This window comes from Phascolarctos cinereus, unplaced genomic scaffold (assembly GCF_003287225.1).
Source record: "Phascolarctos cinereus isolate Bilbo 61053 unplaced genomic scaffold, phaCin_HiC Scaffold_9;HRSCAF=440, whole genome shotgun sequence".
Lineage (NCBI taxonomy): Eukaryota > Metazoa > Chordata > Mammalia > Diprotodontia > Phascolarctidae > Phascolarctos > Phascolarctos cinereus.
In genome coordinates this window covers 102,175,285-102,189,407 of record NW_027556402.1, presented here as the reverse complement: position 1 = coordinate 102,189,407, position 14,123 = coordinate 102,175,285, and the positions used below count along the sequence as shown (strand labels likewise).

The 14,123-nt window shown below is 39.5% G+C and overlaps 1 protein-coding gene across 1 annotated transcript in view; it reads right to left on the bottom strand.

Annotated features, from left to right (window-relative positions):
* The window catches only part of LOC110213699 (protocadherin-23), a 219,151-nt gene that overhangs the window by 85,213 nt on the left and 119,815 nt on the right, over window positions 1–14,123 (bottom strand). The window contains exons 4-6 of the mRNA XM_078148850.1: window positions 6,638–6,874; window positions 4,968–5,984; window positions 504–691 (exon numbers count right to left, since the gene is read on the bottom strand). Of these exons, the coding sequence (XP_078004976.1) occupies window positions 504–691; window positions 4,968–5,984; window positions 6,638–6,874 (1,442 nt within the window). The remainder of the gene's footprint in view (window positions 1–503; window positions 692–4,967; window positions 5,985–6,637; window positions 6,875–14,123) is intronic.

Sequence of the window (14,123 nt, the reverse complement as noted above, 5' to 3'; positions counted from 1 at the left end):
TAAATTATACTTCAGATTGTACCGAGAGTTCATTAGTTCTCTCTAGGGATGGATAGTATTTTTTCATCATAAGTTTAGGTGATCTTTCTAATTGAAGATCAGTACTCTGTGATGATAAGAACAACTAGCTTTAACAGCCTCTAAATGGCAAAAATATAAAATTAGGATTTAGTTTGCTAAAAGAAATTGCAAAGTTCTGGCCCAATGTTTATTTGATGAACCAAATTCTTCACTGAGATAGTATTTGAAAAATTCAAATTTTTTACCACAAGATGGTGCTCAAAACAAATGATGCATACTCTTACATGAGTGGGAATTATGGGATCACAGTGAATCTCTAGAACTCCAAGAGACCTTCAGTATCTTCAAAATGCAATTCCAACATTTTATAGCTGAGAAAACAAGTCTGAGAGGGAGAGAGGGAGAGCTTGCTCAAGGTCACACCCTTAGTAAGCAGAGCTCTCTCTATCACAGTTCATTTAAAATTACTTGGCTCCACAAACCTTAATTTTGAGTTCTTTTCCAGGAAGAAATTGGGGAAAATAAGGTTTGTTATCATTAAGGTCTGTAACGGAGATGTAAGTTATCATGGTGGCATTTTGTGGTGGGGAGCCATGGTCAGTCACTAGAACCATCAGCTGGTGATGTACTTGCTGCTCCCGGTCTAATGCCATCCAATTTATAATTTCACCTAAAGGATACAGGATAAAATAAAACAGATAAAAACAATAAATAGCAAAATCTTTACATTAGATATCACTATCCAAAAATCCTATAGAAACAACTACTATGTCTAAAATACTATATGAAATAATTAATAAAATGAATAATATGAATAACTAGTATTTATATAATACCTACTATGTGGCAGGCAATGTGCTAAGAACTTTACAAATCTCATTTTTATCCTCACAGCGACACTGGGAGATAGGTACTATTACTATCCCCATTTTACAGATGAAAAAACTAAAACAAATTGGTTAAGTAACTTGCCCAGAGCCTCATTGCTAGTAAGTTTCTGAGGCTGGATTCTAATTCAGGTCCTCCTCACTCCAGGGCCAGCACTCTATCCTCTGAACCATCTAATTGCCAAAAATGGATAACATTAACACATTAATAAATGCTTGTTGACTATTGACTATATGATGGCTTTTCTTGCTGGTTAAGACATTCTGTCCCAATTTAATAATCTGACCATACACAATGTTGTCTTAGCCGAAAGGCTCACCATCAACGCGGTGCTCATTAAACGACTCATTCTTTGGCCATGGTGCCCCAACAGCATGATTTCCCCAATGGATGTTTTAAAATAAATTACTTTTCAGAAAATGTGGAATAATGGTATGATTTTAAGTACCATTCTTTTATCTCCCATATATATTTCAGTGTTCTTAAGTACCATTGGGGGGAGGTACTTACTTGTACCACCTTAAGTAATGTCTTATCTTCAGCCCACATATTAATTTTATTCATCACTTCACAAAATATGTTGAATCCTTAAGTAGGCATCTTAGTGACATACATAAAATGCTTCATATGCAACTTTTTCTGAATCCTTGCAATTTTCCCAGAGCGATGTCATTCTATAGGATTAACCTCGTGTTTCGGAGGGCAAGATTTGGTTATAAAAAGGTCAAGTACCTTGATCCAGAGTCAATAAGAGTCAATAATAGGCAGAATGTGAGGAAAACGTTCTGGTCCTCTGTTTCCTAGGGTCTCTGTCTCCTAGCTCCCTCTAGTTGCAAAATATAGGAAAATGCTCATGTATGAGAACATTGTTTTGAAGACAATATCTACCCTGTCCCTTGATATGCTATGTTCTCTAGTATTATTAAGGTGCTATTATATTAACAAGTAATAATAGAGAGGCAATGTGGTGTAGAAGATAGAAAACTTGCATCAGAGTCAGGAGGATCTTGGTTCAAATTATCCTTTTGATGTGAATTGACTATACGACCCTAGACAAGTCAGTTAACCTCTCCTAGGCAGCTCTCAAAGACCAGAAACTTCAGAGCAAGGAAATGCCAGAGTGCATTGATAAAGGGAGTTGCCTTGTAGGGTTCCCTACACTAATAAAATCACAGATCTGGCCTATGCATCCCTCCAAAATTAACAATAATATATAATTAGTAAACAATAATAGTAACCCTTTGTGGGGCCAGAAAACCAAGAGCTAGAATTCCATTTGTGTAAGGATTTCCTGGTTTGGAAATTCCCTCAATCAATCCTTCTACTCCCTAAATATAAAGAGACATTTCATCTTTAACTTACCAAATTAAAGGGTCGTCTGTGGCACTGAGAGCATTAGTGACCTGCCCACAGTCACACAGGAAGTATGGCTCAGAGTCAGGATTTGAACTCATATCTTCTTCACTGTAAGACCAGTCCCCTATACAACTATATCACACTACCTATTAATACTGAACAATAACAATATCAAATAGTAACTATTATGTAAGTAAGGAACAAATACCAGCTTACAACTGCCTTCTACAGTTTACAAAGAGTTTTTACATACTCCTCTTTTTAAATGATCTTTACAATTCCACCCTCTTCACTCTCTTTCACACAAATCCCTGTGTGCCTACTAACTACGCCCTAGAACTAAGTTTCAGCTGCTACTGGATCTTCAGCCAGATCAAATCCAACCTTATGCCCTTACTAGCTTTGTGATCCTGAGCAAGTCACTTAAACCTCTGTTTGCCTCAGTTTCATCATCTATAAAATAGGGATAATAATAGTACATCTATATGCTAGGACTGTTATGAGATTTAAATGAGATGACAAATATAAAGTACTTAACATAGTGCCTGGGACATGTTGTTGGTGTTTTGAGTTGTCTCAATCCTGTCCGATTCTTCGTGGCCCCATCTGGGGTTTTCTTGGCAAAGATACTGGAGTGATTTGCCATTGCCTTCTCTAGCTCATTTTACAAATAACGAAACTGAGGCAAACAGGGTTAAGTGATCTGCCCAGGGTTACACAGCCAGTAAATGTTTGAAGTCAGATTGAACTCATGAGGGTGAGAATTCCTGACTCCAGGCCCAGCTCTATCCACTGCTCCACCTAGGTGCTCTGCCTGGATGTAGTAAGTGCTAGATAAATGTTTTTATTGTCGTTTTTATTGTCGTTGTTATTCTCCTAGCATTCACCAAATTCATCATCTGAATTCATTCCCTTTTTCTTCGTTCTCTGTCTCCATATCTGGGTCACAAACCTCAGAAACTCCCAACTCCTGGTGTCTGTCCCCAAACCCAGCAAAAGTGCCTCTCATTTACAGTTTTGTTCCTATTCTCCCACTCATCCATCTACTGGTCTCTGCACCAACTCACTCACACTAGTTCTTGGTCTACACTGCTGTCTTCACCAGACTAGGACTAGTTTCTACACTGTGCCCTTGGAGAACTTTAGCACCAGGGCTTTTTTCCAATGCATCTACAAAAGAATGGGGCCTAAGATGGCAACCACGGGCTGCTGTGTGCCCTTGTTCAACCTCCCTTTAAAAGCAATTCCCTTTTGCTGTCTGTGTCAAACCAGACTAAATGAAGTTTTACTAGCTACTCTCAATGTTGGGGATTAAGGACCTTTTTCATAGTTGTGGGAGGGAAAGTAGTTAACAGAGGTAATGCACCTGGTATATTTTTATCTTTAAAAAATACCGAGAAGGGCAGGTAAGTGGCACAGTGGATAGAGCACCAGGCCTGGAGTCAGGAGGACCTGAGTTCAAATCTGGCCTCAGACCAGACACTTGACACTTACTACCTGTGTGACCCTGGGCAAGTCACTTAACTCCAATTGCATCACCCAAAAATAAATAAATAAATGATACTGAGAGAAACAAAAGGTATAGAAATCTGTTCTGACAGTTAATTTCTTGGCATAAAGATTCATGGTATTGGGTGCTGGAAGAGGCCTTAAAAATGCAACTCTTATACAGACTCCATAAACTATGCACATAATAATTAATTACTTGCAAGATGAAAAATGTATGTGGTTTCATGGGTTGCCACACACATTTCATGTGGCAAATTGTGAACAAATAACTTTAAATAATAAGACCGTGGAATCCTAGAAGGCATGGGAAGGGACCTCAGAGGATCAGAAATGTGTGCCTCCCTATCCCCAACCCCAAGGACTATTACCTTAGGGTTTATGAACGTGTGTGTGTGTGTGTGTGTGTGTGTGTGTGTGTGTGTGTGTTTTCCTAAAAGGGCATAAATAGAGACATCCAACCCTAGGATCATTTTGACATCTGGTCAATGGATTTATTCCTGAAAGCTTGACATTAATGAGATAAATGTGTGGTGGATAAGGATTTTGACATTTTGCAAAAGATTGACTGAAAGAATACCCAACAATAGGAAGGAGGGAAAATGAGCAGAAACTAGAAACTAAAAAACCTTGAGTGAGTCACTTAACCACCCTTGGCTTCTCTTTCTTTATAGATAGAGTGGGTTGAACATGAAACCTCTGTGAGGTCCCTTCCAGCTCTACCTACAGTCCTAGAACTTGTATATGGAGCCTCACCAGATTGATTTCTGTCTTGCCTCTAATTCAGATGAAAAATGTTTTCACCACTTGAATCAAATGCTATCCACATAAACTGGAAAGCCTGTGTGAATAACAGTGCTGTAATCTTTGGCTGTGAAGTACAATTGAATGTTTCCAGTTTAGACAGCATAATTGCTAAAGTGCCATTCAATTCTGACTTCTTAAAGTCACACAATAGTAGAACAGTGTATGTTGCTTCCTGGACCCCTGCTATAATCATACGTGTATATGCGATGTTCTATCTAATCGATCAAGCAATCAAAAGACATTATTCAACACTCTCTATATACCAGGCACCACACAAGGAAATAGGACTACACACACAAAAAGTGAAACAATCATTACCCATAAAGAACTTACCGAAATATACGACATTTGTTAATGCTACAAGAAAAGCAAGATAAACAGCATCCTACCTGTGTTGGGATTTATCTTGAAGAATTTCCCATCAGATAAAAGGAAGTATGACAACTGTCCATTTTTTCCAGAGTCTCTGTCAGTCGCTACAACTGTTCCTATTACCCCTTGGGGTGTGGGGTTCTCTTCAACTTGCAAAAAAAGGACATCATGCAAAAAGGTTGGACAATTGTCATTTTCATCTAGAACATGAACTGTTATGGCCGTACTCACATTTTGCCTCAACCTGTCCTCCAGGCTCCAGGCAAATACTTTGAAATGGTATATTTGCGATATTTCATAATTCAGTGGCCTCTGCAAAAAAATCCAACCTGTAGAAGCATCAATGCCAAATGCAACAGAGTCTGTGGTGGGTTCCAGCGAGTACACAATATGGGATGTCTTATGATGTGGCTCTAGGGAGAAGGCCTGGACTTGAAGTATCCTGGTTGTTGGTGAAAGGAATTCACTTATTTCTATCTGATAGACTAAGTGTTCAAAAACCAAAGGAGGCTTCAAGTGTGGTTTTTCAATACTCACTGTCAACATCAACAGAGATGTTAAGGGGGGAACTCCTAGGTCCTTAGCCCTGATATACAGAGACCTACTCTGCTGCATTTCTTGCCCAAGGGTCCCACTGAGGTATATGACACCAGTATCCGAATCAATGGTGAAGATGCTTGACCTCTGGTTTTCGATGGTATATTGGACAAATCCATTCTGGCCACTGTCTTTGTCTTCTGCATGAGCAATATATAAGGCTGTGCCAGGCAGTGTACTCTGTAATAACCTCACCTCATCAGAAGCTGTACGAAAAATGGGAGGGTTATCATTGACATCAATCACAGTGATGTTGACTTGGGTGCTACTATAGACAGGTGAGCTGCCCAATTGTGACTGGATAGTGAGGATAACTCTGGGCTGCGTTTCATGATCCAGCTGCTTCCGAGTACGAATGACACCAAACCTAGGGTCAATAGTGAAACTCCCAGAGGGATCTCCAGAAGAAATTCTATAAGATACTGTCTCCAAGGAATCTGAAGGAAAGAAGAGGGGGAAGAGCAAAGCAATCATTGCAAGTAATAAAATCAAAGCACTACTTCCGATAAGCAGAAAGATTTGACTGCTATTCTAAATGACATCTGTGAAGAATATAACACAATCTGTTACTCCATCCTAGACTCTTAATATTTTCTTGCTCATGGCCTTGGAGCCTCTCCACAACATGTCCTGTTTACCATATAAAACTGAACACAGTTGGGTCATTCTGGGAATGTTTGGTTTTTCACTCAAACATATGATGAATAGTCGAAGACCAAACCAGTGTTCTCTTTTTAATCTTTCATTTTTCTTGCATTAGATAAAAGGGACAAATATTCAGAAGATCACTGGTTTTTTCTGGTCATGAAAACCCAAAACAATTTAATTTATATATTTCTCTTCTTCTAACTTACAGAAGGATAAAAATGTCCTTTTTCTACAAGTAAAAAAGAGGAAGGAATGAAATAAATTAAAAGAAAGTAGAAGCTTAATTTCTCATTTTTTATTCCCCTTTTGGGAAAGTACATTCAGTAAGGCAGGGAGATATGGGAGAAAAGGGAGAATTGTCTCATAGCTTTAAGATGCAGAGCCAAACAGAAAACCTCTGACTACAAAACCTCTAAATGCAACAGGAGAAGTAACCACTTACTTAAAGGCTCTCTTGCTTTCACAGTTCCAACAGGGCTGTCTTCAGGCATGTCTTCATGAATGGAGAAGACATATTTCGACCTTTCAAAAATGGCAGGTGCCAGAGCAGTATGGAGGATGTGGATGGTGACATCTGCATTAGTTACAGATGTGAGCCCACCACCATCTCGGGCAGAGACAGTCAAAAGCGCGCTAGAAGTCTCCAAGTGACTAAGAGTTGACATTAAATAAATAATCCCTGAGGGAAGGGAAAATGAGAATCAATTAATAAAAACCTTGAGCAATGATTATAATCTGTATCTGAAAAGTACCATAGAGGATTCTGGTATTCTTTGCAATGGAATTGCCAGATGCCAGGTGAGAAAGAGGGAGCAGGGTAGAGGGGTCTAGAAATTGGGTATCGATGGAGGTGCCAAAACTCTCTCAAGGAAAGCAAAACATTCTGTTGCTGTGTACTCTTTACCACCTACTGACTATAGGGAGGTGGTCAATAGAAAACACTATTTCGGAGTGCTCTAAGGAAGATGGGAGGCTCTCCCACTGGCATCTGGGGCCATCGCCAGTCATCCAGATCTATATCTTGCCATTAAACTCCAAGGACTCTGGAGCAGTGAGGCTGATGACTTTTCACAGCCCTGCCTCACTTAAATCCACTTCCCTAGCAAGACATCACCCTGCCAATGTCACTGATCCTCTTCAACAATGAAAGTCCAACAACAACAACAAGAAGCAAGCAAGTTGGGTCAAGAATCTTCCGCAAAGAGAAAGCATGGATGGACTGGGTGAGGAGTCAGAGGATTTGAGTTCAAATCCTACATATATGAGGCTTAATATCTGTGTTACCTTGGGCAAGTCAGCCACCCTGGCCATCAGTTTCCTCAACTGCAAAATGAGTAGGTTGGCCTTGACAAACCCTGAAGGACCTTCCAAATTTCGATCCATGCTTTTGTGAGCCTGTGGTCACAAACTACACCACTGCAGCATCAGCGACTTTACAAATCTCTTGGAACAGCAGTGTCAATAGGAAATAGAACCATTTGTGAGGGGAGTAGGGTGCCTTCATCAACCTCTCCTGTTAGTCCCTTCCCCTGCCTGCTTTCTCCCTCCCCTTTCTGACCGGTCAAATCCTGCTAATATCTGAAGGTTCAACTCAAGCCCCACCTCCTTAATGAAGCCTTCTCAACCCATGCCAGCCCCTATTTGGCTCTCCACCCTGATGTTACTCACTCACACACTTTATTGTTCTGGGGTTATTCCATGTTTTCCTTTTTGCTTCCCCTACTAAACTGTAGGTTCTTTAAAGGCAGGAATCGCACCATAATGCTTTTTCTGTATCAGGCCATACTGTCCATCTGCCATTGCTCTCCCTACCCTACACCCACCAAGTGCTGAACATAGCAGCTATTTGATATGTCTATGTTGATCCTGAAGCAATGACTTGTCCAGTGTCATAATGTACAATAACAACAGCATGAAACAGAATCTAGTGTAGGGTGAGGGTATTTCTTTTGTCTTTAGCTGTTGTCTATTCCTTGGAATTCCTTGAGGGCAGAAATATAATCTCTTTAATAGTAATCAAAAACATATTAAATGAGGGTGACAGTTATGTTCAATTCACAACATTTTGAACTGAAGAGGATGAAGGATCAGAGATTTTGATCTGGAAGGGATCTTCAAGGTCATCAGATTTAATGCCCTCATTTTACAGATGAGGAAACTGAGTCTTGGAGAAGTCAAGAGACTTGCCCGAGGTTATACAGCTAGTAAGTATCTAAGGTAGAATTTGAACCCACATCTTCCTAAATCCAGTGCTCTATTCACTGCACCACATTGCTTCTTATACCATAAAAAAGTATAATTTCTTCCCTCAAAAATCTCATAGTCCAGTGAGGAAAACAAGATGCACATATGCAGGACAAAAGGGGAAAGAGACATTTCTGAAAAGCGGTACTGCTCCCCAGGAATTGCCAGCAGCATGAGAGTCAGTGGGGTGAGCCCACACACTGTCCCTGAGTCATGCACAAACTACTCTCTTGGATATATGACATGATGCATGTTCCGATCCCAGGTCCCCCAAACTACTTGGGGTTCGAACTTTACAGAGTTTTAGACAAAGTGAACATGACACAGATAAGACACTGTCCCATCACCTGTAAAGCAAAGCAGTGGGGTGGTCTACACAGAGTTTCCAAATATGTAAATGCAGGCCACATGCAGCCCATGAGACTCCCAAGTGCATCCTGTGCCAGATAAAAATGTAGTTCCTATCGAATTTAATGATTGATGTATTAATAATTAAAAAAAAGAAATACATAAATAGGTGGCTTTTTAAAGTTAACATGTGGCCCACAGGGAACTTTATGTAAAGTTTAGTGGCCCCTATTGCTATTTGAGTTTGATACTACCAGTCTACTAGACCACTGAACTAGGAGTAGTCTCCAAATTGCCTAATAAAATCAGAAATGCAGGGCAGGGACCCAGGAGACTTAACTCTAGTTGTGACACAGAGAATCAGTTGTTAAACATTTAACACCTTACCACACTGCCTAGGGTCCATAGACCCTGCGGGTCTGCAGATAGATTTCAGAGGATTCATGAACTTGGATGGGGAAAAAATACATTTTTATTTTCACTATAATTGGTCCATCTAACTGATTCTTAACTAGGTATGACACAAAAACCATTAAGAACCCCTCATTTAGGGAGATAAGGCTAAAAAGTAGGTTAAGACTAAACTAGGGATGGCCTCGGATTTCTGGTTAAGTAGTCAGGAATTAACATTATATAGGTAATGAGGAATATCAGAGGCTTTCCAGCTAAGGTATGACAAGGTACATTGTGGATACTTTTCAACAAATATCAGTTAGTGAAGATAACTATATGACCCTCTTATCAATATCCTCTAAAAAGCTCCCCCCACAAAAAAATACTGACTGCATTGAAGGCACATTTGCTAAAGTCATAAGAACACTTCCTCAAAGGAAGGCAGAAAGTGATTTTTCAGAAACCTAGAATCCCTCTCTCAAAATGTTAGCGGTGTGGACAAGATGGACAATGGACAAAGCGTAGTACAGCAGGCCTCCTTACCTTCAGCTGCGCAGAAAGCAAGAACACATACCAGCCAAAGAAGGTTTAGATTAGGCCTTTTGATTTTCAGCCTTAAAAGTAATTGCAAGAGACACCTCTCTAAAAATAGAATTCATGCTATGTTTAAAAGCTTCGGTAATGAATATCAATGAAGAGTATAAGAGTAAGTAAGTAAGCAGAGCTCCTCAGAGGTCACGTTCTAGCACAAGAACTTGCAAAGTTGAGATAAACAAGCATTCTAAGCTGACTGCATCAAGGAAAAAAAAAAGATAAGAGAGCAGCAGGAAGAGGACCAGATCTGAAGGCAGAAGACTCAGGTTCAAATCTTTGCTCTTCGATTTCCTTTTTGGCCTCAGTTTCCTCATCTGAAAAATGAGTGCATGGACTAAATCAGGGTGGGAAACCTGTGGCATTGAGGCCATATGCAGCCTTCTGGGTCCTTGAGTGCGGCTTTTGACTGAGTCCAAGTTTTACAGAACAAATTCTCTTATTAAACGGATTTGCTCTGTGAAGTTTGGATTCAGTCAAAGGGCCAATTTGAGGACCTAGAGGGCCCCATGTGGCCTCGGGGCCACAGGTTCCCCACCCTCAAACTAAATGATTTCTAAACTCCTTTCTAGTTTGAACTCTATGAACTTAATTCTATCCATAGAAATGTGGAAGAAACAAACAGACAAATAAATAAAACTAAGCTGCAGAACAAAAAAAAAAGAATGTCAGAATAATTCTTCAAAGCATTTGGAGACATCATGAATAACAGTAATGCTTTAAGCATTCAATAGCCTTAGAAAAATGAATCACTGGTAAAATTTGGCCAAGAAAAAAAAACTTTAATCAAATAAATACCTGGATTAGACTATCAGTTAAAAACAGTGGAAGTTTTTGCTCAAAGCCAGCTCATATTTACCACCCCACAATAGTTAACCTTTCTAATCAAGATATTTTACCAGTAAGGTAAGTATTCCACGATTTGGCAAGAGGGAGAAAAAAACAACAACAAAGAACCAAGGCTGGGCCATGTTCCAGTTCTCACACCATTCCGGGGTGATGGTTCCTATTACCAAGAGGAAAGCTAGCAGGTAGGACATGATAGTTTAAAAACTCTAAGGAGGACTCATGCAGGAAAGAGAGCTCCTGCTTGCCAAGAGGAAAGTGCTTTGATAGTGGAAGGGAGGGGGAAAGTGTTTTTTTTTTAAATTTCTCTCAACCAATGATAGCACATAAAGGATTTGACAACACTGGGCACATCCCTCCTTTCTGTCTTCACTAGGTGTTGCTTGAAAAGGCCACATGTGTTACCCAATAGACCCATCTCTCCTTTCACAAAGAGCTCAGAAGTTGAAGCCAAACTTCTTACAGCCCCCAAACCAAGGGAAGATATCCTCAGTATGTAAGCTCCCCAGCCAAAAAAGGACTCTATAAAGAGAAGCAGGTCAATTTGGAATAAACAAGAACCTTGTTAATCCCATCTACTAAATTCTAGCCAAATCTTTTTATGGGGTTAGAAACTCCACTCACCAACTTGCTGTGTGGCTCCCAAGCTGGTCACTCTGACTTCTCCTTGTCTGAACTTTCTCATCTGTGAAATGTAGGGGGAGGTTAAACCCCAGGAGTCTGGGGTATTCATTAAGGTTTGGAAAGTGCTCCATTCTGGCAGAGGAAAGTGTTGTTTCCGAATAACTATTCTCTCACCAGATCAATTTGCCACCAAACTCCACACAAGTTAATCATTATTACTAAGAAAAGGACTTCATTTGCAAATTCTCTTTTCTTTGTCATGGAATGGCTTTGTTCCACTGGTGGCAAGCAGAAGAGGGCTGGAAAATGCCTAAGATCAACAGAGCCTTTTTTGTGTGTCTGGCACAAGGCTTGGAAAAACCTGAAATATCTAATTAAAGACTTTTGTTTCAGTAGGTGGAGGACGATAAACTGTATTGTATTTCAAAAGAGAAGCTATACTTCTACTAATGTTTAGTCTGTGGAACTATATTGTAATTTAAATTTTGTATTAGGTTGACTGTTTCAAAGAGCAGGGCAAGGTGGGCTGGTATATGAATAAGGCAAAAAAAAAATGAGGCATTATAATTAGTGGAAGGCATTAGACTTTGAGCTGATGGAAGAGGAGACAGCACAGTGCAGTGGAAAGAATATTGGCCCTAGAGTGAGAAGACCTTGTTTCACACCCTGCATCAGATACTTCCTACATGTGTGACCTTGGGCAAGTCACATTAGCTCCCTGGAGCTCAGTTTCTTCATCCATAAAATGAAGAGGTTGGACTTCATGTCCTCTGAGGTACCTTCCTATTCCCTGTAGGGTAGGTACTATTATTACTCCCATTTTAAAGCTAGGTAAACAGAGGTGCATGAGGTGGGGATTTAAACTTGGGTCTTCTTGACTCCAAACTCAATGCTCAATGCTCTATAGCTTCACTATTCCAATTCCTACCAGGGAAAAGCAACCAGAGGCAAATTTGAGTGAGAAAAATCATGGTAGGCGTCATGGTTCTCTGCTTAGTGATACAAGGGAGAGTCATTATTTCCATAGCGATTTAAGGTTAACAAAGTGCATTCCTCACAACAACCCTTATGTAAATGGAAATATTATTATCCCCATTTTTTAAGAAACCTAGGCATTGGAGACAATGCTCAAAGCCACACACCTTACTGGCAGGGGTGGCAAGATTCAAAAACAGATTTCTTGTATCCAACTTTGTTTTAACTCCTTAAGAATCCTTAAGACTTTCCAGGGAAAATATATATTTTTTTAATTGCGGGAGTGTGGGGCAATTTGTTATAGTTAGTTCAATAGTCAGAGAAGTTGGATAATGAAAAAAAAAATTATAATCTTTTAAATCCATTAATATAAATGAGTTGATATAGCTAATTTCTATCTATTTTTCACATGGTAGAGGAAAGGCTCCTAAGGATAATTTCTGATAAAGTAGAGGTAATATCAAATGTTTAAAATTCTGAATAGGACCTCACAAAGGCAATCCAGGGGGCAGGAGGTTAGCATGAGAATAATGGGCAACCAGCATTGGGGCAGACACTTTAAAGGCAAATAAAGACGCATAGGGAGTATGTATGTATGCATATGTATGCATAGATAGATATAGATCTATAGTCACTCCTGTATGATTCTTGTCTGATATAGATCTAAATCAATCTATTATACACACATACATACTATGCCCTACGCATCCTTATGTGTGGCTTTATAAGTTGCTCAGGAGTATGTATGTATGTATGTATGTGCCTGTGTGTATATATAATGTGTGTATAAGATGTGTGTATGTATAGATAGGCATAAATCTAGTCATTCCTATCAGATTCCTATCTGATATAAATGTATATCTATCTATACACAGATACAGACATATTCCCTAAGCATCTATCTACATATATATATATATATATATATATACACACACATAAACATGTGTATTTGTGTGTGTATATATGTATATATATGTGTGTGTGTGTGTTATATGTTGTATGTGATTATATACATACACACATGTAAATTCATTATATATGTATATTATGTGTGTATATATGTATTCAAGGCCCCCCACCCATCTTGTGGATCCTAGAGATCTACCTATTCAGGAATGATTGGTCTTTGTCAAATGGATTGCAATACCACTATTTGTCTTGAAATGATCTATGATAGCAATTATAATGCAATAAAAATCTTTTGCAGTGCTTGAGACAGGGTAGTAAGGCAATCCAAAGTTCTATCAGTGACTTTATATGGAGGTCACTTATTCCAGTATTTAAAAGCCATCTTGGCTGAGTAGATTGCTCCAGATCACAGGCCCATTTTTGTCTACAGTCTGTGACCCACCCACGAACCAGTTGGAGTAGAGACCTGGGGGCTGATTGGACCAAAGGCAGGTGTCAACCCAAGAGTTATGGCTCTAGAGCAAGAAAATCTAAGTTCAGATCTTCATCCCTGACATTAGCACCTGCGCAAGCCCGGGGAATTTGCTTAATTTCCTTGAGCCTCAGTTTCTTCCCTTGTAAAATGCAAGAATTGGAGTAGATGACCTTCAAAGTATCTTTTGGCTTTAAATCAATAATCCTATGATCCTAAGTATAGTTGCTCTGCTGTGTTGAACAACAGGCTATGTGAACCTCCTCTTTATGGAGAGGGAGTCAGGAAAAATGTTGAGGGGGAAGAGCAGAGACCAACCCTGTCTCTTTCACAGTTTTTTCTAAGGCCAGCCCTATAATTGGGGAAATTGGAGAACACTCGAGACAGCACTGTTCTTAAGCCTAAATTCACCAATCAGCATATACTTCCACTTGAACTGGGTGTAGCTGAAATCCAATGATAATTGCTTTTTAGTAAAATACCTAGGAGCACATGAGTCCTCTGCTTATAACTGGATCATTAA